A 26,687-nucleotide genomic window follows, 5' to 3' on the forward strand; every position below is an offset into this window, starting at 1 on the left:
CTCAGTGTACATTTCCCTTTGAGACCCATTTACACCACATTGTCAGTGAATACATTCATGTATTTTAATATTGTCCTCTGCTTAGGCTCAAGGAGGCAAACTGCCCCAAAACAATCTGAATACTTTTAATGGTCATTTCAGCTAAAACCTAGGAAATAGTTTGACAGTCCCACCACTTTACAAAGGTATGTAGTTTGCATGCTGTTATATGAAATAATTTATATTTTTATGTCTTCAAATCTAAGAAAAGTTGATGGTTGATTTGAAGTTTTGGGCTATAAGGTTTCTGGCTTGAGTGTTTTCTACTAATAACTTGTTATATAATGTTAAAGTAGTACTCACGTAAAGGAATTGAAGTAATTTGGTTGATGCATACAGTTTCATTATAAAGTGATATCATTATTTGCTTCTCTTTCTTTTTTAAAGATTTATTTTTATTTATTTATGCATACAAGAACTTGGGTGTAGGCCAGACATGTGGGGGATGTGACAAGATGCCCCAGAGACAGAGTGGAGAGCAGAACAGGTACATATACTGAAATGAACTGCTTAGGGGAGCACTGGGCAAGACAGGAGAGATCTACTGTGCCTTGTGGGTTAGCTCCCTGGGAAGAGATCAAATTCATGCCAAGAGGCTGGTGATAGCTTGATAGAGCTGAGACTTTAACCCCTGGGCCACCAGGGAGACCCTATCCCCTGTCTATCATCTAACTTCAGACATTCATTTTTCTAGAGGAAATCATCATCTCTTGCTCTAACGAAACAATGCTTCAGACATTTCCTGTATACAGTTTTATCTAATAAAACTGATAATAAAAATACTTACCATAGATATAAATGGTTAATGTATGGCTGTGAAGGTATGAAAACAGCTAAGCTGCTGCTGATTGACTAATAGTCTTGTGGATAAAAGGAAAAGGGAGAGTTAAATAAACTTATTTGTTGAAAGATCAAAGATGAATGACATATCGTATATTGATATGTCATATTTTTTATGGGTTGATAAGGTATATTTTGGAGTTTTGTACCTGTAACCACTAAAAAATATATGTATGGTTGAAAATTGAAAGTTATCAGAATAAATATAATAAAAATAAATAACTATGAAGATGAGTCAGGCATGGACTCTGTTCCGAGGAGAGTGTGGTCACAGGAACGTGCTGAGAATGGAGGGGCCAGGGAGGCTTCAGACTGGACTGTGATAGTTACTCAAAAGGAGGGAGGGCTGATAAATTATATTGTTAAGTCAGTCACATCATTAAATTATTTAAATGTTCACTTTTTCCAAAAAAAGAAAGGAATAATATGGGATACTGTTGTTGACAAGGGTCAAAACTCCTCTAACAGTGTACTTAAGATTTGTGCATTTCTCCAGATAGTTTTACCTCAAAAAAAAAAAAAAAAACCTTAACCCAATTTGAATGTTTGTTGTTAATTGGAATGCTCAAGTGTTGAGAAATGAAAGGTACTGAACTCTGCAAGTTACTTTGAAATGCATCCGGGTCTCCCTGGGGGTGCAGCGGGTTGAGGGCAGCCCTGTGAACCTGCAGCCTCTGCAGCATGAGTTTGATTCCCAGTTGGCCAGGGAGATACACACATGGTGTGGCAGACCTCTCCTGTCTCACCCACTGCTTCCCACAGTAGTGTTTTTGGTCTGGCAGCCTGGTTTGCTCACTGCTCTGTCTCTGGTGAGTCCTCTCACCCTCAAGTGCTACTGGCCTGTACCCCAGTTCTTCTATAAAGAAATATATCTTTGAAAAAAATTTAAAAAAAAAGCAAAAAAAAAGATGTTTAAAAAAAAAAGAAATGCATCAGAGAAATAAAATGGATGAACAGAGAGATGGATCAGTGGATAAAGATAAGTGATAAAGCATATGTGGCAAATGCTAGTGCTGGGATTTAGGTAGTGTGCTCTGCACTGTTATTTCAGTTCTTCTGTGTGCTTGAAAATGTCCATAAAATACCTAGACTGAGCAATGAATGTGTGTCTTGTTACGATGTGTGGTGCAGGATGAAAAAGGATTACTCAGAGTCCACGCACAGAACAATGAGAAACCTAGAGGGACCATATCAGGAAGGGGCAGCCCAACTCTAAGGGCAGTCTCGTTTTTATTTAGAATCAAACAGAAAATAAAAAACATTAATTTCAAGGGCCTTCAGCATAAATGGATGTTGGCCTTTGTTGAATGTTTTCTCAGCATCTATTGATATGATCATATGGTTTTTATTTTTCTTTTTCTTGATGTGTTGGATTACACATCGATTTTCATATATTGAACCATCCTTGTGCCCCTGGGATAACTCCCACTTGATTGTGGTGTACTATCCCTTTGATGCATTGTTGGATTCTGTTGGCAAGGATTTTGTTGAGGATTTTTGCAGTAGTGTTGATTAGGGAGATTGGCCTATAATTTTATTTTTCTGTTCTTGTTTGGTTTTGCTATTAGTGTAATGTTGGTTTCGTAGAACGTATTTGGTAGTATTCCTTCTTTTTCAATTTTTTGAAAGAGTTTGTGTAGGATAGGCACTAATTCACTGCTGAACATTTGGTAGAATTCATTTGTGAAGCCATCTGGGCCTGGGCTTTTGTTTTGGGGGGTTCTTTGATTGCTGCCTCAATTTCGCTGCTTGTAATTGGTCTATTTAGTTCTATTTCTTCTTTGTCCAGCTTTGGATGATTATATCGTTCTAGGAATTTGTCCATCTCTTCTAGGTTGTTGAATTTGTTTGCATATAAGTGTTTATAGTGATCTCTGATTATTCTTTTGATTTCTATTGAGTCTGTTGTGATTTCTCCTCTTTCATTTATAACCCTATTTATATGTGTTTTCTCCCATTTTTTCTTTGTGAGCCTGGCTAGAGGTTTGTCTATTTTGTTTATTTTTTTCAAAGAACTGACTTTTGGTTTCATTGATCTTTTGGGTTTTTTTTTTAAAATTTCCATTTCTTTTATTCTGCTTTGATTTTTTTTTTTTATTTCCTTTCTTCTACTGGCTTTAGGGATTTTTTGTTGTTCTTTTTCTAGCTCTTTGAGATGTGAGATTAGGTTGTTTCTTTGAGTTCTTTCTTGTTTGTTGATGTGAGCCTGTATTACTATATATTTCCTTTTGTTACTGCCTTTGCTGCATCCCATATATTCTGGAAGGTTGTGTCCTCGTCGTTCGCAAACAAATTTTCTGGGGTCTCTGGCACCCCCATGCGCCGAAGACCATCCTCAGCAAAATGTAGTGTCAGGAGTCCCTGAAAGGATGAGACAGCGTCTGTGAAACATAATGGCTAAGGGGAAGGGGATGAAGTAGATGAGGTAGTGAGAAGACACTGACAATTGACGAGGTGCAAGTCTCTTCTACTGAGGGGCTCAGCAGGTCTTTTTTTATTAATTTTTAACAAGCAGTGAGATGACATCATCATGTGCATAGGAGCAAAGCAGAAACAATCTGTGCATTCTTTTCCTGTTGACTTTTTGTTGCCATGTGCCTTCTGCAAGAAGGCAACCTTCAAGGTTAATAGATAAAAAATCTAAACCTTACACTAAAATTCATTATTTCAGTTTAGACAATTACTTAAGACAGCCAATAGCTGCCAGTACACTCCTATCAGCTAAAGCCTAAGCATCAAAAGATTCTTCTTATTCACATGGCCTTCAGCTCTGAAAACAGATATTAAAGAAAATACAAATATAGTGGGAGACTTCAACATCCCACTCTCACCAATGGACAGATCAACGAGACACACATTGGGTTATCAATATTATTTTAAATTAAACAAAATAAATTGTTTTTATTCCTCATGTAGTACTATAACCTCCTAAAATTATACTGGGTCCTCCCTAATTTGTAAAAGTGAGCAGGGATCCTGATACAAAAACTCCTGATACAAAAACTGGCCTGGACTCAGGGACACGGTGTGACAAAGGCCTTGGAGCAGGAGAGGAGGGAGCAGCAAAGTCCCAGTTATCAGGTGTGGTTCTCAGGGTCTCAGCACTCAGGGCTGTGTCTGGGCCAGGTAAGGTGACTGTTGGGGCTTCCTCATCTCCCCAGTTTCACTTCTTTCACAACCTGCATCGGGTCCTCCTTCCTGGATACTGGTGAGTCACCCCAGGGCTCACTCCCCATTGCCTGGAGGTCTCCAGAGCAGCCAATCAGCAGCCCCGCGGCTCCCGTTCCAAAGCCCTCGCCCGCCGGCCGGGACTCCGTCTCCCCAGCCCGGGTGGAGGCGCGTCCTGGGGGATGGGGGGCGCAGCCCTCCTGCTCCTGCTCGCGGTGGCCGCGGCCCTGAGGGAGACCCGGGCGGGTGAGTGCGGGTCGGGAGGGGACAGGGCGCTCCCAGAGGAGGGAGCGAGGGCGTGGGCGGGGGTGGGAAAGGCGCGACCTCTCTGCTGCCCTAGTTGTCCCCCCACCTCGGCCCGCCCCGTCCTGGCCCCTTTCCGTCCCCCGAGACCCCAGCCTCCTCTGGCCCCCCGAGTCCCGGCCATTTTTGTCCCGCAGCCGTTTTTCAAACTCGTCTTTCACCCACTTTCTGTTTCGTGGGCGCCCCCTGGGACTCAAGCCCCAGAAAGGGGAGAAGAATAGCCCGGGTCTCCCTCCCGCCCCCAGGCTCCCACTCCCTGAGGTTTTTCTCCACCGCGATGTCCCGGCCCGGCCTCGGGGAGCCCCGCTTCATCGTCGTGGGCTACGTGGACGACACGCAGTTCGTACGGTTCAACGGCTACGCGGCGGATCCGAGGATGGAGCCGCGAGCGCCCTGGATGGCGCAGGAGGGACCAGAGTACTGGGAGAGGGAGACGCGGAGAGCGAAGGACCACGCGCAGGTGTTCCACTTGAACCTGCTCACCCTGCGCGGCTACTACAACCAGAGCGCGGCCGGTGAGCGGGGCGGGCCCGAGGCGCTCACGACCCCACCCCCGCGGGCGGGCGGGGACCCCAGACCCCGGCCCGAGCGTCCCCCGAGGCAGGGGGACCCGCCGGACCCTCGACCCGGGACGAGCCGGCGGGACGTTCCCCGCGAGGTTCCCGCGTCAGTTTCGGTTTATTCCCGGGGGGGGGGGCGGGCAGGGTGACCGCGGGGTGACCGCGGGGTGACGCGGGCGGGGACAGGCTCTCACACCCTCCAGAGGATGTCTGGCTGCGACGTGGGGCCCGACGGGCGCCTCCTCCGCGGGTACAGTCAGTCCGCCTACGACGGCGCCGATTACCTGGCCCTGAACCGGGACCTGCGCTCCTGGACCGCGGCGGACATGGCCGCTCAGATCTCCCGGCGCAAGTTGGAGGCAGACGGAGCAGCAGAGCACTGGAGGAACTACCTGGAGGGCAGGTGCGTGGAGTCGCTGCGCAGGTACCTGGAGCTCGGGAAGGAGACGCTGCAGCGCTCAGGTAAGAGGGGCCGCGAGGTCTCCCAACCCCTCTCAGGCTGGCACCGCGGGGAGGGTGGAGTCAGGGTCACAGCAGCGCCCCCTCTCTGGTCAGGGGAGGAGGAGCCCCCTGGGTTTCCTGACTCCCCAGGGGACCCCACTTTTCCTCAGAACAGTTAAGGAATCCAGTGTCTCCTGAGCCTGAGGGGAGACCAGCCCTGGAATCAGGCACCCTTCATGGGATCCTTGTGACCAGGCATCCCTCTTGGGAACCCTGAGTTTTTCCCTCAGGGTCTTGTGATTGGTCTGAGGACATTTTTCTGATCTCACTCTGCTTTTCTGAGACCCCAGGTCAGGAGCAAAATTATGTGCTCTCCTGCTTAGAGAATTGTGTCCTCCTATCCAGAGCTGTCGCCCTAATTCTAGAACTTTCTAGGGAATAAGATATTATCCCAGACTCCCCAGACCAGGCTGGTTTCTAGATGTTGTGCTTCCTCGTTCCAAACCCAGTGCCCTGTCCATTCTGAGGATGGTCACAGAAGGGTTTTTCAGGGTCCATGAGAGAAAAACCCAGAGTGTGAAAGTTCTTACCCTTCTCCTCAGAGGCCCCAAAGACACATGTGACCCACCACCCCACCTCTGACCAGAAGGTCACCCTGAGGTGCTGGGCCCTGGGCTTCTACCCTGCGGACATTACCCTGACCTGGCAGCGAGATGGGAAAGACCTGACCCAGGACATGGAGCTGGTGGAGACCCGGCCTGGGGGGGATGGAACCTTCCAGAAGTGGGTGGCTGTGGAGGTGCCTTCTGGAGAGGAGCAGAGATACACATGCCATGTGCAGCATGAGGGGCTGCCGGAGCCCCTAGGCCGAGGCCTGACTTGGGGTAAGGAGGGAACATGGGCACAGTGCTTCTCAGGGGCATCTGGAGCCCTTCTGGTGACTTTCAGAGGGTCAGGATAAGGCCTGGGCTCAGGGTCTCACCTTCCCTTCCCTTCCAGTGGCACGTGCTCAGCCCACCGTCCCTACCGACTCCACTGACCCCACTGTGAGCATCATTGCTGGCCTGGTTCTCTTTGGAGCTGTGCTCACTGGAACTGCAGTGGTGCAGCTGTGATGTGAAGGAAGAAGCACTCAGGTAGGGAAGGGAGTGGGGGATCATGTCTACTGGGTGCTTTCAGGCCACAGATAGCACTTGCCCTACCTGTTAATGGGAAGTACCACCCAAACACTTGTGTTGGCCAGTCTGGAGCTGATTGCTAACCCTCTTTTGTAAAGCATTTTTGAAAATGAATCACAGTGTTCATAATTGATAATTATGAATTTGCTAATACTGGTGATGGAGTCCTGATTCCAGAAAATGGCAGAGGGGAAGGTCACTGCTGAGAGCAGACCCCCAGGAGGCAGTTGGCCAGTCCCCTCTCATCTCTTGGTCTTGCCCTAAGTGTCCAGTCACAGTTCTGGAAACTTCCCTGTGGTCTAGGCTTGGGGATTCCGTTAAGGTTTCATAGCCTGACTCCTCCTTGTCTCATATGATGGTGCTTCCCACAGGCCTGAGGAAGCTGCTTTCAGGCTACAGATAAGTGTGGATTGGGGTTTGTCCCTAAGCCCCTGGGGACAGTGTAGATGTAGCAGCAGAAGGCATCTGTCATTGTCCCCAAAAAGCCCAGGGTGTCCCCTGCACACAGGAGTCTGGTGAGATGAATTTCCAGACTCATCTGATTTTTGGCCACATTTAGGACTTTCTTGATTATTCTTTCCATCATTTCCAACAAAATTTTGGTATTACTAAAGAGGAGGATTTGGTAGTTTCCTGAGCTAACCCGCATATGGTGCAGCAGACCTCTCCTGTTTTACCCACCTGTTCTGCTCCTCATTCTGTCTCTGGTGAATCTTCTCACTAACCCCACCCACGAACTTCTGACCTATACCCCAAATTGTCTACGCAAAAATAAATAAATCTTAAAAAAAGAAAACTTAGGAAACACTTTTCAAAAGAAATACACCTGTGTAATGCGCCACATTAGTAAAGACACCGTCTCTAGAACAGAGAGGTGCTCTACACTGATGACACAACTGATAACTCTTGCAGCAGAGGTGTGACTGACAGTTTATGCAACTAGGAAACCTCCATGAATTAAAAACATGCACAACTTTCAGCCTGTGGAGAGTGTGTCCTAGTGGGTAGGGGAGACTGGGGACTGTGTGACAGCAGATTAGACAGTAAACCCACGTGTCTGGTTAGAAGTGAGTAAGGATGTGGGAAGGCGACAGGATGGTTTTCTTCCCAGCATGGTCAGTGTGGGTCTCACTGAAGTGACCTTTGAGAAGAAGTTTGATGGACATGTTACCCACAAGGATGTGATGTGCAGGGAAGTTCAGTCCAAGCAGGACAACCTCCAGCACAGATGCTCGAGCAGGAATGTGTCTGTGTGACTGACATGAGCAAGAAGGCCAAGGGCTGAAGCAGAGATCTTTTATAGAGATCTTTTATAATTCTCTTTATTTTTGTATGGTTGCATAAAGTCCCTCTTTCACTACATACATGAGAAGTTTGATTCTTTTTTTTTTCTTTTTTATTGTGTCTATTTGAAAATGTGTCATTTTCATTGAACTTTCAACAGAACACATTTGACTTAGTTATTTTAATGTATTGGGTCTCTTTCCTTTATTTCATTCATTTTTGAATGATTTACTTTTTTTCCTTCCTTGGCTTGTTTTGGGTTCAGCTTGCTCTTTTTCCTTTGATTTAAAGAGCACCTTTTGGTTATTGATTATAGAATTTTCTTTATTAATTCAGTCAGCTGTACACTTCTCTCTATAGGCTTTAATACACCCAATAAATCTTGACATGCTGTTTCTTCATTATCATTATTCTGAAAGTATTTTCTAATTTGTTTTGACTTCTTTTTGATCCTTTGGTTATGCATAAGTGCATTTCCACATATTTGTGAGTTTCCTATTTCTTTTAGTTATTGTATTGCCTTCTCTGTGTGTGAATATACATTATATAATTTATGTCCTTTTAAATTTATTAGGTTTGGGAGAATGATGTCAACAATGGTGGAAAAGAGCCAAGAATACTTTATCCTGCAGAGCTCTCCTTCCTTTGTGAGGGAAAATTAAGGACCTTCATATAAAAACACAATCTGAGAAATTCACTATGATTAAACCCCCACTCCAAGAAATATTACAAGAAGCCTTAAAATCTCAACCAACAGAGGAATGAGCAGGAAGAACTGAATAAGGTAGTGAAGAAAATCACGACACAATTACCAAATGACAATAACAGAATTCCATGTACCTAAGTGTAAATGGACTAAACTCACCAGTAGCTTGCTGGATTCAAAAACAGAAATCAAACTCCTGCTGCCTCCAGGAAACACACTTAAGTTCTAAAGATAAGCGTAGATTGAAAATAAAGGGTTGGAAAACAATTCTACAAACAAACAAATGGCCCCGAAAGAAGTCAGGGGTAGTCATACTTATAGCAGATAAAACAGATGTCAAACTAAAGAAGGTGGCAAGAGACACCAAAGGCCACAACATAATGATCAAGGGGACAATACACTGGAAAGTCATTACACTCATCAGTATACACTCACCAAATGAGGGAGCACCAAAATACATTAGATAATTACTATCAGCTTTGAAAACATATGTGGTAGGAGACTTTAGTACTGCACTCTCACCAAGGGACAGAGCAACAAGACAGAAAATAAGCAAGGGCACAATAGCCCTAAATGAAAATCTAGACCACATGGAAATAATAAACATCTATAGGACACTGCTATGCTCTCAAAAACAAACAAACAAACAAACCTAAATACACATTTTTCTCAAGTACAAGTGGATCATTCTCCAGGACGAACCCACAGACAGGGTAAAAACACAAACATCAACAAATACATGAAGAGAGAAATAATGCCAAGTCTCTCCTCAGATGATAAAGGCATCAAACTAGAAATAATCCATAAAAAGAAAGCAAGGACACTGTGCACTACATGGAGACTGAACAACATGCTCCTGAGATACCATTGGGTTAATGAGGAAATCAAAGAAAAAATTAAAAAATACCTTGAGGCCGATGACAAAGATCACACAACATACCAGGACATATGGATTTAGAAAAAGTGGTATTAAGAGGGATTAGGGTCAGAATAAGGGGGTGGGAATTGTATGGGGAATATGACCAAAATGAAAATGCGTACATTGTGCAAAAATGAAAAATGATGTAAGAATTATAGAAAAAAATAATTTATATATAAAAAGAAGAAAGTATATAGGAATACAGGCCCATATCAAGAAGCAAGAAATAAACCAAACAAACAACCTAATCTCCCACTTTGAGGAATTAGAGAAAGAGCAACAAAAAAAAATCCTAAAGCCAGTAAATAATAATAATAATAAAAAAAATTCAAGCAGAAACAAATGCAAGGTAAATAAAAGAGACAATCCAAAAAATCAGTGAAACCAAAAGCTGGTTACCAATGAGTAAATTACTAAAATAGACAAACCCCTAGCAAGGTTCACAAAGGGAAAAAGGAAGAAAACCCAAAGAATTATAAATGAAAGAGGAGAAACTACAACAGCCCAGTAGAAATCCAGAGAATAATAAGAGATTACTGTGGACATTTATATGCAAATAAATTCAACAATCTGGATGAGATGGACAACGTTTTAGGGCTATATTATTACCCAACTGAACAAAGAAGAAACTGAAAACTTAAACCAATTACAAGTAGTGAAATTGAAACAGTAATCAAAACCCTCCCAAAACACAAAAGCCCAGGATCAGATGGTTCCAGAAATAAGTTCTACCAAACATTCAAAGATGAATTGATGTTTATCCTATAAAAAGTCAGGAAAGAAAGGTAACTACCAAATTCATTTTATGAGTTCAATATTACACTAATACCAAAACCAAACAAAAACAACACATAGAAAACTACAGACCAATCTCCCTGATGAACACAGATACAAAAATCCTCAAAAAAATCTTAACAAACTGAATCCAACAATGCATCAGAAAGATTATACATCACAACCAAGTGTGATTTATCCCCAAGAGACACAAGGATGATTCATATCCAAAAATCAATTAATGTAATTAATAAACCACATCAACAAAAAGAAAAATATAAACCTTATGATCATATGAATAGATGCTGGGAAAGCATTTGATAAAGTCCAACATCTATGATGAAGGCCCTCAAAAAACTTGTGTTAAAAAGGAAAGATCTTAACATAATAAGAGCCATATTATGACAAACAAAGGAGGTTAAAGACTTTACAAGGAAAACTACTAAACACTTTTAAAAGAAATAGGGGAAGATATCAAAATGGCCACTCTACCAAAACCAATTTACAGATTCAATGCAATTCCTATAAAAAATATCAATGACCTTTTCAAAGAAATGGAATGAATATTGATGAAATTCATATGGAACCACAAAAAAAAAAACAAAAAAAAAAAAAAACCAACAACCAAGGAGTGAACACTCTCCTGATAGAAGGGAGGAGAATAGAGTCATTATACTCCCAGACTCGAAACTATACTATGAAGTGTTATAATAAAAGCAGCATAACATTGAAGCATGAACAGACACACACACTAATGGAATCAAAATGAAAGCCCAGAAATAACCACAATATATGGTCAACTAATCTATGACAAAGGAACAAAGAATATACACTGGAGTAAGGAAATCCTCATCAACAAACGGTGCTGGGAAAAGTGGGCTGCCACATGAAATAGAATGAAATTACACTACTACCTCACACCACACACACAAAAACAACTCAAAATGCATGAGACTTAAATGTAAAACCTGAAACCATAAAACTATACAGAAGAAACATTGGCAAAACAGTCTGTGCCATAAACTTCAGAAACGTCTTTGAGGACTTCTCTCCAGAAGCATGGAAAACAAAGGAGGAGAGAAACAGCTGGGACTACATCAAACGAAGTTTCTGTACAGCAAAAGAGACAGTCACTAAAATGAAGAGACACACTATTTAATGGGACAAGATATTTGCACATCCTACAACTGATAAGGGACTGATATAAAATATCTACAAAGAGGTCACACAACTCAACAAAAACAAAGCAAACAACCCATTCAAAGAATGGGTACAAGAGCTAAAAAGACACTTCTCCAAAGAAGAAATACAAATTGCCAACAGGAAAAAGAAAAAAAGGGCAACATCACTTCATCAGAGAAATGGAAATCAAAACCACTATAAGATAATACCTTACACCTGTGAGAAAGGCCCATATTTTTGCCTCCCTGGTGGCGCAGCGATTGAGTGCTGGGTTGCAAAGCTGCCCAAAGCCTCTGCAGCACCCATTCGATCCCCGGCTGCTTCCCGGCCACCAGAGGAGAGTCCCACATGGTGAGCAGACCTCTCCTGCCGCCTGCTGCTCCCCTCAGCAGTGAATTTCGTCAGTCTGCCTGTTCTGTTCCCCACTCTGGCTCAGGTGAATTCTCTCACCCTCCCGCCCTTCTGACTGTACCCAGTGCTTGTATAAATAAATAAATAAATCTTTAAAAAAAAAAGAAAAAAAGTGCAAGGAGTCAGTCTAAGACAGACTTCCAGCCTCTGCAAATTCTTGCATTTGGGAGGGCGCCCTGGCCAGGTAGTAGGGTTGTTAGGCATTAAAGTCCTTCTGGCCCCAGTCTTATGCCCAGATACAATGATTCTGCCCAGCTGGAAGGCCAGGTGCAGCTTCCACCTATGGGGCCCTGGGAACTCCTCCCCTGACCCTTAACCCCAGGTCAATATTGAAAATCAAAAAGTTGATTTGGGTCCAGGATCACCAGGCCTTTAACTTAAGAGTCAGGAGCACAGGGAGCAAGGCCTGAGGGACCCAGGGGGCATCTCTTTGGCTCAGGAACCGGAGGAAGAGAGAGGACACCAGGTTCCGGCTCCCAGGTATGGAGAGGGAGAAGGGGCCACTCTCTGGGCTCCAAAGGCTGGGTGGTCTCACCCTGGGCACCTTGGGTATGGAGTGTGGACACCTGCCCTGGAGTGTGAGGATGGGGAGATACATTCCCTTTTAGGGAGAAGTGAGTCAGCAGTCATGGCCCCTTCTGGCTGATCTCTTTGTGGTCACCTCAGACCCCAGGCTCTTCCTTATTCCTGTTATCTGTGCTCCAGAACATGGAGTCCAAGGCCTGGGCCATTCCTCCTGGTGTAGGGGCTCCTGGTGCCTGGATAGTGTCCAGGGGCTGAGGGCTGTGAGCTGAGATGGCCTCAGACTGGGCTGTGAGCCAGCACAGGGAGGGGGCTCTGGAACCCCATGTCAGGGCCCTGGGCTGCCTGCAGCAGGCAGCACAGGCCTTGTGCAGCCCCTATCTAGCGTCCCTGACTCTCCCAGCATGAGGGTGCTTTGCTCTGGATGAGGGAGCCCTAAATTACCCCTTTGTCTTCTTTATCCTTTCTTCCCTGTGCGTTTGAATTATACCATATGTCTCTGCATGGAGAAGGCCTTACATTTAAGTACAGTTTCCCAGCTGATCACAGAAAGACCTCTGTGTGGTTATAGCCCAACTGACAAGAGAGACTCTCCCAGCCCTAGCCAGAGCCCCTGGCCTCTCCCCACACAGACAACCCCTCCATCCAGTGTCCACTAAGCTGACACTTCCCCGTCCCCACCCGCAGGCTCCTCCTCCTCCACTCCTTCCGGCCTCCCTCCCCTAAAGCCCCTATTTTCTCCCTCTTCTGACTCCTCCAGGAGCCTCCCCTCTTCCTAGCCCCTGACCCTGGGGGTCTCTCCTCCTGCCCCTCTTCCAGCCCAGCCTAGGAATGGAGGGATTAGTGTTGATTCCCTGGAGAAGGAGCCTCCATCCGGGGAGTCAGCAGTGGAACAAGTGACAGGGACTCTGGAGTCAAGGTCTCATCCCAGCAGACTGAGGGCACCTAGTATGTTTGTGGGGCCCACCCTGGTCTTCAGATCCACCTGTTGTGGCCTGGGGATCTGCTCCTGCCTGAACCAAAGTCTGTGGTGCTTAGTTAACAGGAACCATCATGTCAGCCTGTATTAGAAAACAGGTCAGACACAGAACCTGAAGCTTGATGGGGGTCCCCCTTGTGTTCACAGCCCTGTCCCTCTGGGAGCCCCAGGAAGACCTGGGATATCACAGGGTTCTCGCCCTCTAGCCTCAGCTCCGTGGCAGAACAGGGGCACTGCGGAGCTGGGAGAGGCTGGGTGTGTGTAACTCAGGCTGAGAGGGTGAGCTGGGGCTGAGCATCACGGGGCGGGGGGGGGGGTTGAGATGCCCTGTGAGCAGCCCTGGCACCAGGCTGGGTGGGGGGAGTGGGGGAGAGGAGAGGAGGCTCTGGAGCTGCCTGTGTCTGAGGCGCCATCTTCTCTCCCCATAGACTCTTCTCTGCAGACCCTTCATGACAACACCCCTGATACTGCAAAGCAGATGATTTTTTCTTCCACACCCTGTGCCTTTTCTATTTAAAAAATGGTACAAGATTCCTGTGTATCCCATACCACTTTTCTCTGGATATCTGTCTTTTTTTTTTTAATTTTTTTAAATTATGTAATCAGATTAGTCTCTTTTTTTTTAAGTTTTTATTTATTTATTTATACAAGCACTGGGTATAGTCAGAAGCGCAGGAGGGTGAGAGAATTCACCAGAGCCAGAGCAGGGAGCAGAGCAGTCAGTAGGACTGAAGTACACTGCTCAGGGGAGCAGCAGGCAGCAGGAGAGGTCTGCGCGCCATGTGGGACCCTCGCATGGTGCCCGGGGATGGAACCGGTGCTGCAGAGGCTGCGGGCAGCTTCGCAACCCAGCGCTCAACCGCTGCGCCACCGGGTAGGCCCTGGATATCTCTGTCTTATCTGCAGAGCCAATGGAGCAATAGTCACATGTTATGAATAATCCCCATACCTGATTCAGGTCATTAGTATTTCTTTTGACTTCTCCAGGCTCCCATCCTGATGTCACATTAAGTCCCAGTCTTGTCTCCTGAGGCTCCTCTGGCTGAGTCAGTCTCTCAGACTCTCCTTGGTTTTGATGGTCATAGCATTTAGGGGAGCACTGCTCAGGTGTGTTGCAGAAAGTCCCTCAACTTGAGTTTGGTTGACTGGGGTGATGGGGTTGGGGAAAAACAGAAACATGAAGGGCCCTTCTCAGCCCAGCGCCCTGGAGAGTCACCTGCACCTGCTCCTCTTGTGATGTCACCTTCCCCCTTCGGGTGTCCACTTCCTCCCTGGGAGATTCGTTCTTTCCTGCGTCCCTTTCCACACAGCAGTCATTGGAAGGAGTTACCATGTGGAGCCCACACTTAAGGGGTGCTCTACTACAAACATTTGTGTTCAGGTTTTGTGCAAACACAAGTTTTCAAGTGAGTTGGGTAAATACTCAGGAGAGTGATAAGCAGGTTTTAGGGTAAAACTGTATTTCACTTAGTAAGATTTGAAATTGCCAAATCTCTTCCATAGTGACTGTGGGATTTTGCATTTCCTCCAGCAGTGAAAAGGGGTCCCTTTTATTCCCCATCCTGGTCAGCACCAGTGCGCAGTGTTGCCCCTTATCTGAAGTTTCACTTTCCAAAGCTTCAGTTTCCTGAAATTAACCTAGGTTCAACATTTTTTTCATAATAAGATATTTAGAGAGAGCTCACAGTCACACAACTTTTATTACAGTGCATTGTTGTGATTTTGATTGTCCTGTTTTTTGTTATTTTTTTAAAGATTTATTTATTTTATGTACACAAGAACTGGGGTACAGGCCAGAGGTGTGCAGGGTGAGAGGACTCACCAGAGACAGAGTGGGGAACAGAACAGGCAGACTGACTGAAATACACTGCTGAGGGGAGCAGTGGACGAGACAGGAGAGTTCTGCTGCACCATGTGGGTATTTCCCTGTCCGTGGATTTAACTCAACTTCTTAGGTTGCGTCTTAACCCCTTGCGCCACCAGGCAGGCCTGATTGTCCTGTTTTAAAGTTATTGTTATTCATCATACTGTGCCTATTTTTTTAAAACTTTTCTTTAAAAGATTTATTTATTTATGCATACAAGAGCTGGTGTAAAGGCCAGAGATGTTGGGGGTGAGAGGATTCACCAGAGACAGAGTAGGAGCAGAATAGGCAGACTGACTGAAGTACAATGCTGAGGGGAGCAGCGGGCAAGACAGGAGAGGTCTGCTGAGCCATGTGGATAGCTCCCTGGCCAGGGGATAGAACTCGTGCTGAAGAGGCTACAGACAGCCTCATAGGCCATGTCTTAACCCCTTGCACCACCAGGGAGGCCCCTGCGCCTAATTTTTTATAATATAAATTTATCTCATATATGTGTGTGCAGAGAAATCTTCATGTATAGAGGTCTCCTTACTATTGTTGGTTCTGGTATCCACTGGAGGTCTTGGAATACATCCCACGTGGATAAAGGGGGGCTGCCCTACTAGAACTTGGATTTAGGCCATATAATATGTGTATATAGCATGTCCTTGTTACTTTAATTTGCACTTGCGTTTATATATGTCTTTCAATGTATGATGTTGAGTTTCTGTTCATATGCCTAGTTGCCATTAATATAGCTTCCTTGGAATTTGTTCAGAGTTTTGCTCAACTTTAAAAAGTTATCTGTTCCTTGTTGAATTTTAAGGATTCCATGCATATTCTAAAACATGTATTATATTAGAGTCATATTTTGCAAATATTTTCTCCTGGTCTGTTTTACAGACCTAACTCTCACGTCAATGCATACCTAGACTTTTCTGGGAAGAGAAATGAGAAGTTGCTGACTACAGTGGGTTCACAATAGAAGGGACTTGGTTGACTGAGGATGATGTGACTTATGTATTTGTGTATGTTCTTGAGTATTTATGAATCCCCTGGTGTGTGAATAAGAAATATTAATTAGTATCAAAATCATTTATTATCAAAAATAAATTACACAACAATCCCTGACACTATCAAACCCTTGGCAGATCCCCCTCAGTCACGTGTTCTCAGGCTTTGAGCCTCTCTCTACTCTAAGACCCGCCATCTTGTCATTGAATGATTTTGCCTTAGAATTTCCACCTGACCAGGTGGGCTGGGTGGATGATACACCTTCCCACCAAAAAGAGCTAAAAATATGAGATACATGTGGACACAAAACCATCTTCTTAAAAGCGTTAGAACTGACAATATAGTAATAAATGCCCTCACCCAGAAGAGAAGGGGGAGAACCTGCGTGGGCCCCACTGAGAACAGCCCTGAGGAGGGGAGGAAGGGCTGTGAGGGCCCCGTCCAGAGCAGATATGGAGCCCAGCCCTTCAGCTCTGTGCTGAGCCTGAGGACCAACACCTGCCGTCCCTTTCAAAATTTAGGGAGACCTGCTTTATTCTGTCTGTGATGTGTGTGTATTTGTGTGTGTATACACACATATGCATTGTGCAGTTCTTAGGATATAATCTGTGTTAGCTATAAAAATACAAAATGTTACAAACAAAGCATTTTTTATTATTATTGTTTATTTTTTAAATTATTTTTTAAATATTTTTATGTCTTTGTTGATTTTTAAACAGTATTTGCTTTCCCCTACTACCTTAGGTGTAGTCCCCATAGAGTTTCCTTCACCAATGCACCTGTGCACGATCACCACAGTCCCCTGTGCTCCTCCCTCCCCAACTCCCTCCTCTGCCTCCTCCCCTGCAGTATGTCTCTGTTTATAATTGTCTGTTTTTGCTTTGTTGTGCCTTTTTTTTAAGATTTATTTATTTATTTATACAAGAACCAGGGTACAGGCCAGATGCGTGGGAGGGTGAGAAGATTCACCAGAGACAGAATGGGGAACAGAACAGGCAGACTGATGAAATACACTGCTGAGGGGAACAGCAGGTGAGACAGGAGAGGTCTGCCGCCCCATGTGGGACCCTCGCCGGCTGGCCAGGATTGAACTGGTGCTGCAGAGGTGGCAGACAGCTTCATAGCATGGTGCTCAACTGCCTGCGCCACCAGGGTAGGCCCTGCTTTGTTGTGCTTTGTACTATTATTATTTTTTTATACTGATGTCTTATTTGGTTCCCCTATATTCCTGCTATAAGTAAAGCTATCCAATATTTTTCTTTTTCCTTCTGGCATATTTCACTGAGCATTATTCCTTCTAGATCTATCCACATTCAAAAGAGGTGAAAGACCTATAAAAAAAAAAAAACAAAAAAACACTGTTAAAAGAAATAGAAGAAGACACAAAGAAATAGAAAGACATCCCCTGCTCATGAATTGGAAGAATTAACATTTTTAAAATGGCCATCCTCCCAAAAGCATTATACAGATTCAATGCTATTCCAATAAAAATCTCAATGACATTCTTCAAAGAAATAGAACAAATACTGATTAAATTCACACTGAGCTACAAAAAACCACAAATAGCCAAAGCCCTACTGATGAAAACAAAGAAGAAAGGAGGTATCACACTTCCAAACTTCAAGCTATGCTACAAAGCCATAATAATTAAACAGCTTGGTATTGGAACAAAAACAGACACACAGACAAATAGAACTGAATAGAGAGCCCAGAAATAAAACCATACTTATATGGACAACTGATCTTTGACAAAGGAGCAAAGACCATGCAATAGAACACAGACAGTTTGTTCAATAAATAGTGCTGGGACCACCACATGCAAAAAAATGAAACTAGACCAATACCTCTTACCACGCACAAAAAATCAACTCAAGATGGATAAGAGAACTGGACATAAGACCTGAAACCATAAAATATATAGAAGAAAATATAGGTAAAACACTGTAAGACATACATCACAGAAACATCTTTAAAGATTTATCACCCAAAGCAAAGACAGTCAAGGAAAAGATAAACACCTGGGATTACATCAAACTGAAAAGCTTCTGTACAGCAAAAGAGACATTAACCAAAACAGAGAGACACTCCAATGATTGGGAAAATATCTTTGCACTCCATTCAACTGACAAGGGACTGATCACAAAGATATACAAACAACTCACACAACTCAACAAAAACAAAATAAACAATCCAGTCAAGAAATGGGCAGAAGAACTTAAAAGACATTTCTCCAAAGAGGAAATGCAAATGGCCAACAGGCACATGAAAAAGTGTTCAACATCCCTTATAATCAGGGAAATGCAAATCAAAACCACATTCAGATACCACCTTACACCAGTAAGAATGGCACATATCAAAAAATACAAGCAACAACAAATGTTGGCGAGGATGTGGTATAGGAACTGTAGGAACTCTCCTACATTGCTGGTGGGAGTGCAGACTGGTCGAACCACTATAGAAAGCTGTCTGGAGGTTCCTCAGTCTACTGAAAATGAAGGTACCATATGACCCAGCAATTCCACTCCTAGGGATCTACCCAAAGGACACAAAAACATTGATTCAAAAGAACACCTGTACCCCTATGTTTATTGCAGCACTATTTACAACAGGTAAAACCTGGAGACAACCCAAAATGCCCCAAAATAGATGACTGGATCAAGAAGATGTGGTATATATAATATACACTTGGAATATTATTCAGCAATCCAAAAAGATAAAACAATGCCATTCGCAAACAAAGCATTTTGAGACCAGGTGGTAGTGGCAAACACTGTCAGCTGTTGTTAACAATGAGAAACAGAAAAGCATTGAAATGAGGCTTCAAGTTTTGAAATGACCCATTATTGTCAGGTTTCCACAGGCAGGTCCAGCACCTGTGCCCAGGGGAGAAGGGCTACACAGGAGGGAGCAGGAGGGAGGGAGCAGGGACATGGACAGACACTACCCTGTCCAGTGTGAAGAGCTGTGGGGTCCTGGACAGGGAGGCTCAGGAAATCAGGGAGCATCTCCTCAAGCCTGAGAGAAAGAATCTGGAGACAAAGGAAACCCAGTTTCTGATGACATAGAGCACATATAAGTCACTTCTGCCACAATCCAAAGCACTATGTCCCAAGAAAACTAATTTGTATGAGGTGAATTAGACCTTTTTTTTTTTTTTTTTTTTGCTGGGGTGGAGGTACTACCATCTTTACTTGAAGACATGAATGTCAAAAACTATCATTATTAATTTTGGTTAACCTGTACACACTTTCTAGAAAATGAATGTGAGCTGTCCCTTTAAGAAAATAAACTGACAGCCTGGCCTCCCTGGTGGCACAGAGGTTGAGCACTGGGTTGCAAAGCTGCCTGAAGCCTTTGCAGTGCCAGTTTGATCCTGGCTGCTCCCCTGCTGCTCCCTGGCCACTGGAGGAGGGTCCCACAGGAGCACAGACCTCTCCTGCTGCCCTCTGCTCCCCTCAGCAGTGTACTTCAGTCCTTCTGCCTGCTCTGCTCCCTGCTCTGGCTCTGGTGAATTCTTTCACCCTCCCGAGCTACTGACTATACCCAGTGCTTGTGTAAATAAATAAATGAATGAATGAATAAATAAAAAAAAAGAACTACTCTCTTAGCAACTTTCAAAAAAAAAAAAAAAGAAAGTCAACTGACAGTTGATAAATGATAGTAATTATCTTCCTTGATGAAGTACAAGCTCCAAGTGAAAACCAGATAGTGAAAAACTGTGTCCCATCACTATCAACTTGACAATTTCTAGCAGCCACTTACTTTTCTTTGGGGATCTTTGATACATAAAACAGAGAGGCTGTATAGCTTTTCTATGGCCAACCAAAACAAAGAGTAAATGCAGGAGAAAATATGACAATCCAAGGTTCTTCTAGTGAGACAGAGAAGAAAAATAATTGCAAAAATGTAAGCTGTAAAAGATCCACACATGATCCTGATTATTTTCATTAAATATCTGTATTTCATTAAAACACTTAGAACACATATTGGGTTATTAGTAATATTCTATATTAATTAAAATATCTTTAAATTGTTTTTATTCCTCATGTAGTAAATACTGAGATCTAGAGCCTCCTAAAATTATACTGGGTCCTCGCTAATTTATAAAGGTGTGCAGAGATCCTGAAACAAAAACTCTTGAAAATCGCTGCCCCAGTCCCTGGCCTGGACTCCAGGAGGCGACAGTGTGACAAAGGCCTTGGAGCAGGACAGGAGGGAGCAGCAAAGTCCCAGGTGCCAGGTGTGGTTCTCAGGGTCTCAGCACCCAGGGCTGTGTCTGGGCCAGGGAAGGTGACTGTTGGGAATTCCCTCATCTCCCCAGTTTCACTTCTTTCACAACCAGCTTAGGGTCCTCCTTCCTGGATACTGGTGACTCACCCCAGGTCTCCCTCCCCCATGCCTGGAGGTCTCCAGCGCAGCCAATGAGCATCACAGCTGCCACCAGTCTGGACTCAGATTCTCCCCAGACCTCAAGTGTTCATGTCATGAGGCCCCCAACCCTCCTGCTGCTCTCAGGGGCCCTGGCCCTGACAGAGACCTGGGCAGGTGAGTGCAGGCTCAGGAGGGACAGGCCACTGAAGAGGGGGGACTAGAGGAACTCAGGCAGGAGGGGGAGGGAGCGCAGGACCCCAGTAAAGTCTCCTCTCTGCCACTGCTGACCCTGTTGTCCCCCTTAACCCCACCCTGTCCTCACCCCTTTCTGTCCCTCCCAGCCTCCTCTTGCCCCTCTGAGGCTCCAGCCTTCTCATCTGCTGCCCCATTTCAATCTCAGGAGCCCCCTCGCCCCCCTCCCCTCCCGCCCCGTCTCCCCAGGGGGACTCTCACGGGGAGGAGGGTCAGCCCGGGTCTCCCCTCCCGCCCCCAGGCTCCCACTCCCTGAGGTATTTCTCCACCGCGATGTCCAGGCCCGGCCTCGGGGAGCCCCGCTTCATGGCCGTGGGCTCCGTGGACGACACGCAGTTCGCGCGGTTCGACAGCGACGCGGCGGGTCCGAGGATGGAGCCGCGGGCGCCCTGGGCGGGGCGGGAGGGGCCGGAGTACTGGGAGGGGGAGATGCGGGCTGAGAAGGGCAACGCACATACTTTCCGCCTGAACCTGCTCACCCTGCGCGGCTACTACAACCAGAGCGCGGCCGGTGAGCGGGGCGGGCTCCGGGCGCTCACGACCCCACCCCCGCGGGCGGGCGGAGACCCCAGACCCCGGGCCCGAGCGTCCCCCGAGGCAGGGGGACCCGCCGGACCCTCGACCCGGGACGAGCCCCGGGACGTTCCCCGCGGGGTTCCCGCGTCAGTTTCGGTTTATTACCGGCGGGGGCGGGCGGGGTGACCGCGGGGTGACGCGGGGTGACGGGCGGGGACAGGCTCTCACACCCTCCAGAGGATGTCTGGCTGCGACGTGGGGCCCGACGGGCGCCTCCTCCGCGGGTACAGTCAGTTCGCCTACGACGGCGCCGATTACCTGGCCCTGAACCCGGACCTGCGCTCCTGGACCGCGGCGGACACGGCCGCTCAGATCTCCCGGCGCAAGTGGGAGGCCAGCGGAGCGGCGGAGCACGTCAGGAACTACCTGGAGGGCCTGTGCGTGGAGTCGCTGCGCAGATACCTGGAGCACGGGAAGGAGACGCTGCAGCGCTCAGGTAAGAGGGGCCGCGAGGTCTCCCAACCCCTCTCAGGCTGGCACCGCGGGGAGGGTGGAGTCAGGGTCACAGCAGCGCCCCCTCTCTGGTCAGGGGAGGAGGAGCCCCCTGGGTTTCCTGACTCCCCAGGGGACCCCACTTTTCCTCAGAACAGTTAAGGAATCCAGTGTCTCCTGAGCCTGAGGGGAGACCAGCCCTGGAATCAGGCACCCTTCATGGGATCCTTGTGACCAGGCAGCCCTCTTGGGAACCCTGAGTTTTTCCCTCAGGGTCTTGTGATTGGTCTGAGGACATTTTTCTGATCTCACTCTGCTTTTCTGAGACCCCAGGTCAGGAGCAAAATTATGTGCTCTCCTGCTTAGAGAATTGTGTCCTCCTATCCAGAGCTGTCGCCCTAATTCTAGAACTTTCTAGGGAATAAGATATTATCCCAGACTCCCCAGACCAGGCTGGTTTCTAGATGTTGTGCTTCCTCGTTCCAAACCCAGTGCCTGTCCATTTTGAGGATGGTCACAGGATGGTTTTTCAGGGTCCATGAGAGAAATACCCAAAGTGTGACAGTTCTCACTCTTCTCCTCAGAGGCCCCAAAGACACATGTGACACACCACCCCACCTCTGACCAGAAGGTCACCCTGAGGTGCTGGGCCCTGGGCTTCTACCCTGTGGACATCACCCTGACCTGGCAGCGAGATGGGATGGGCCTGACCCAGGACACGGAGCTGGTGGACACCAGGCCTGGAGGGGACAGAACCTTCCAGAAATGGGCGGCTGTGGTGGTGCCTTCTGGAGAGGAGCAGAGATACAAGTGCCATGTGCAGCATGAGGGGCTGCTGGAGCCCAAAGTCCTGACTTGGGGTAAGGAGGGAACGTGGGTACAGTGCTTCTCAGGGGCATCAGGAGCCCTTCTGGAGACCTTCAGAGCATCAGATGGGGGCCTGGGGCTCAGGGTCTCACCTTTCCTCCCCTTCCCTTCCAGTGCCCTCTTCTCAGCCCACTGTCCCTACTGACTCCACCGACCCCACTACGGGCGTCATTGCTGGCCTGGTTCTCCTTGGAGCTGTGCTCACTGGAGCTGCGGTGGCTGCAGCTGTGATGTGGAGGAAGAAACACTCAGGTAGGGAAGGGAGTGGGGGGATCGTGTCCACTGGGGGCTTTCAGGCCAGAGGTAGCACATGCCCTGCCTGGTAATGGGAAACACCACCCACACACTTGTATTGCCCAGTCTGGAGCTGATTGCTAACACTCTTTGTAAAGCATTTTTGAAAATGAATCACAAGTTGTTCACCTTGAAAATTCTGGCACAGGGAATGGTCCCTGCTGAAGGCAGACCCAGGAGGTTGTTGGTCTAGTCCCCTGTCATCTCCTTTCTTCATATTTCCTGGTCTTGCCCTAAGTTTCCAGTCACAGCTCTGGAAATTTCTCCCCAGTGGTCCAGACTTTGGGATTCCTTCATTTTTTTTTTAAAGATTTATGTATTTATTTATATATACAAGCACTGGGTACAGTCAGAAGCACAGGAGAGTGAAAGAATTCACTAGAGCCAGAGCGGGGAGCAGAGCAGGCAGAAGGACCAAAGTACACTGCTGAGGGGAGCAGCGGGTCTGGGCAGGAGAGTTCTGCGCGCTATGTGGGACCCTCCTCCAGTGGCCGGGGAGCAGCCGGGGATCAAACCGGCGCTGCAGAGGCTGCGGGCAGCTTCACAACACAGCACTCAACCGCTGCGCCACCGGGGAGGCCCCTGGGATTCCTTTAGAACATTGTGTCCTGACTCTTCTCTGGTCTCATAAGATGCTTCAGTGTAGTAACCCCATTGCAGCTCTGGAAACTTCTCCCCTGTGGTCCTACTTTGGGAATCCTTTAGACCATCATATCCTGACTCTTCTCTGGTCTCATATGATGCTTCAGTGTAGTAAACCCAGTGCTGGCGCTAATTGAGATCCCTGTGTTGATGGAGTCAGTTACCTTCATAGTTGGCTGAAAAACAGGACCCAATGCCTAGAAACCTGGGCCTCCCTGGTGGCCCAGGGGTTAAGTCTCAGTGCTATCACCTCTACACCCCAAGTTCAATCCCCAACCGGGGTACTACCCACATATGTCCATCAGATCTTTCCTGTTTGCCACTGCTCCCCTCAGCAGTGTATTTCAGTCAGTCTGCCTGTTCTGCTCCCCACTGTGTCTCTGGTGAGTCCTCTCATCAACCCCACCCCCGTGCTGCTGTCCTACACCCCAGTTCTTCTATGAAGAAATAAATAAACCTTAAAAAAGGACCTAGGAACCCCTTTTCAAAAGAAGAACACCTGTGTAATGTACCACATTACTAAAGACACTGTCTCTAGAATAGGGAGGTGCTCTATACTGATAACACAACTGATAATTGTTGCACCAGATGTGTGACTGACTGTTTATGCAACTAGGAAACCTCAATGAACTAAAAACATGCATAACTTGCGGCCTGTGGAGAGTGTGTCCTAGTGGGGAGGGAAGACTGGGGACTGTGTGACAGTAGATCAGACAGTAAACCATGCATGTCTGGTTAGAAGTGGGTAAGGGCTGTGGGAAGGTGACTAGAGTCAGTGTGTGGGGACAGGATGGTTTTCTTCCCAGCGTGATCAGTGTGGGTCTCACTGAAGTGACCTTTGAGAAGAAGTTTGATGGACACGTTGCCCACAAGGATGTGATGTGCAGGGAAGTTCAGTCCATTCAGGACAATCTCCAGGGCAGATGCTGGAGCAGGAATGTGACTGTGTGACTGACATGAGCAGGGAGGCCAAGGGCTGAGCAGAGACCAATGAGATGGGATCTGTGTGCACCCAGGTCATTCAGGCCTGAGGATGTTGGGAAGATGTTTGATGACAAGACCTTCTGAACAGATAGACACCTGTGGGACTTCTCTCTGGTAGCCCCAGTCTGGCTGCTGTGCAGCATCAAAGGGTGAGAAGTGGGAAGAAAAATGGAGGAAACCAGTGCAGTTCCCAGGACTGCATATGTAGACATAGAATTTACAGCGTTTCCTACTGCTGGGCTGTGAGAAAGGGTCAAGGATGAAACACAGTCAGTGTTTCAGGCTGTGCAGACAGAGAGGTGGAGCCTCAGTGACTTGGGGAAGGCCCCAGAAGACCCATATGTGGGCATCCTAGGCATTCACTTTAGGAAACTTGAATCAGATCTATTAGAATTGAAAGTGATGATGGCAATTGCACAGACAAGTCTGGGGCACAGGTGAAATGTCTGAGGTGAGAAACAGATCTGGAGGTGATGTGATATAAATGATATTTAAAGTCTGGAGCATGTAAGGGTCACCCAGAGTGATGACCAAGCAAGAGAAAGGAGCAGAATTGAACCCCAGATTTCAAAGTGATAAGCAATCTGAGCAGACACCCCCCAGAGCAGACTGCATAGTCTGACCCCACATGGAGAAGACACAGAGCCCAGGGAGCCCCACTTCAGTGAGCACAGGAGTCACCTGGACTCTCATGAAGACTTAGAAGGTCTAGAACAGAGCCTGAGAGTCTGTTCCTTGGCCCCTCCCCTCCCCCTAGGGATGGAGAATTTGGGGCTGATGCTCAGGAAGAGGCACTTTTGTCCCTGGAAGCAGGAGCAAATAACAGGGACTCTGGAGTCCAAGTTCCCAACCAAAGAGATTGAGGGAAACTATAATTTGGGGACTCAGAATTGGGGGAGCAACTGTTATGACCTAGACACCTGGCTCTTCCCTGAGGCCTGTACCAATAGTTACTCGGCAAGGTGTCAATTGGAGGACTCCTAACGTGACAATGGACCTGTCCTGCCTCTGGGGGCCCAGGGATCCTGGGGAGGGCCTGGCTGAGCAGGAGAAAGGGCGGCTCTGGTCGCCTGTGCTCAGCCCTGTGGCCACACGGGGGCGCTGCCGCGCTGCTCCGGATTCTGGTGGCGCCACTAGGAAGGGGCGGGGGCTGAGGTGGGCAGAGTTGGGGGTCCTGGAGGGCGGCGTCCTGGTGGTGAGATGCTCTGTGAGGAGTCAGAGCAGCAGGGCTCAGAGGAGAGGAGACTCCGGAGCCTGCCCTGGGTATGAGGTTTCCAGCTTTTCTCCCCAGAACTCCTCTCTCCAGGTCCTTGAAAGCAATACCTAGGAAAACTGGGAAGTTCATCATTTTCCTTCTACAACCTATGACTTTGTTGAGGGCTATTTTTAAAAAAAATTTTAATCTAAAATTTAATTTCAAACAATAGTTTAAAAAATGCTGTTATATTTATAGAAAGGTGGCAAAGGTAGTAGAGTTCCTTTATAACCCACATCATTTCCAAATTGTTAACATCTCACATGACCACAGTGCATTTGAGCAGCTAAGGAAGCAATATTGATGCGTTTTCACTAAACTCTGCACTGTATTTGGATTTCATTAATTTTCCTAATGCTGTTTTCATGCTCCAACATCCCACCCAGGACACCACATGAAGTTCCAACCACAATTCCTTAGTGCCTCTGGCTGACAGATCTTTCCTCTGCTGATGACACCTGTGAGCAGAGCTGCTCAGGAACAATGGCCTCCATTTGAGGTTGTTCTCCATCAACACAAGTGCATAAATATCCACTTTTATTTTATTTTCTTTAGTTATTTTTGTCTTTGGAAGGAAGTCACTATGAGCAGCTCACACTTAGTAGGGGTTCTGGTATAAACATTTACTTGCATGCAGGGTTTTTGGGTTTGGTTTTCTTTGTTGTTTTGCAAATATAAGTTTTCAGATTAGTTGGGTAAATAGCTGGGACAGTGCTCACTGGATTGTATGGTCGGTCTATGTTTGGCTTTAAAGGAAATGTCAGATCCTCCGTGGTGACTGGGTCATCCTATCCTGCCAGCAGTGATGATGGGTCCTGTGCTGCAGTCAGCACTTGATGTTGCCCATTTTA

The 26,687-nt window shown here is 46.6% G+C and overlaps 3 protein-coding genes across 3 annotated transcripts in view; all 3 read left to right on the forward strand.

Annotated features, from left to right (window-relative positions):
• Positions 1-26,687, forward strand: part of LOC311167677 (popy Class I histocompatibility antigen, A-1 alpha chain-like) — a gene marked incomplete at both ends in the record, with an annotated part of 424,513 nt that overhangs the window by 122,010 nt on the left and 275,816 nt on the right. The window lies entirely within an intron of this gene.
• LOC311167678 (HLA class I histocompatibility antigen, alpha chain G-like) overlaps positions 4,230-26,687 on the forward strand; it is a gene marked incomplete at both ends in the record, with an annotated part of 246,883 nt that continues 224,425 nt past the window's right edge. Inside the window, 4 exons of the mRNA XM_084228735.1 lie at positions 4,230-4,293; positions 4,596-4,865; positions 5,097-5,372; positions 5,954-6,235. Of these exons, the coding sequence (XP_084084861.1) occupies positions 4,230-4,293; positions 4,596-4,865; positions 5,097-5,372; positions 5,954-6,235 (892 nt within the window). The remainder of the gene's footprint in view (positions 4,294-4,595; positions 4,866-5,096; positions 5,373-5,953; positions 6,236-26,687) is intronic.
• LOC311167679 (popy Class I histocompatibility antigen, A-1 alpha chain-like) lies at positions 20,648-25,895 on the forward strand (the record flags this gene model as incomplete). The annotated part of the gene is made up of 6 exons (XM_084228736.1): positions 20,648-20,708; positions 21,028-21,297; positions 21,523-21,798; positions 22,379-22,654; positions 22,776-22,913; positions 25,888-25,895. The coding sequence occupies 6 exons, from the start codon at positions 20,648-20,650 to the stop codon at positions 25,893-25,895; spliced, it is 1,029 nt and encodes a 342-aa protein (XP_084084862.1).

Source organism: Talpa europaea (assembly GCF_964194135.1).
Source record: "Talpa europaea genome assembly, chromosome: 2".
Classification (NCBI taxonomy): domain Eukaryota; kingdom Metazoa; phylum Chordata; class Mammalia; order Eulipotyphla; family Talpidae; genus Talpa; species Talpa europaea.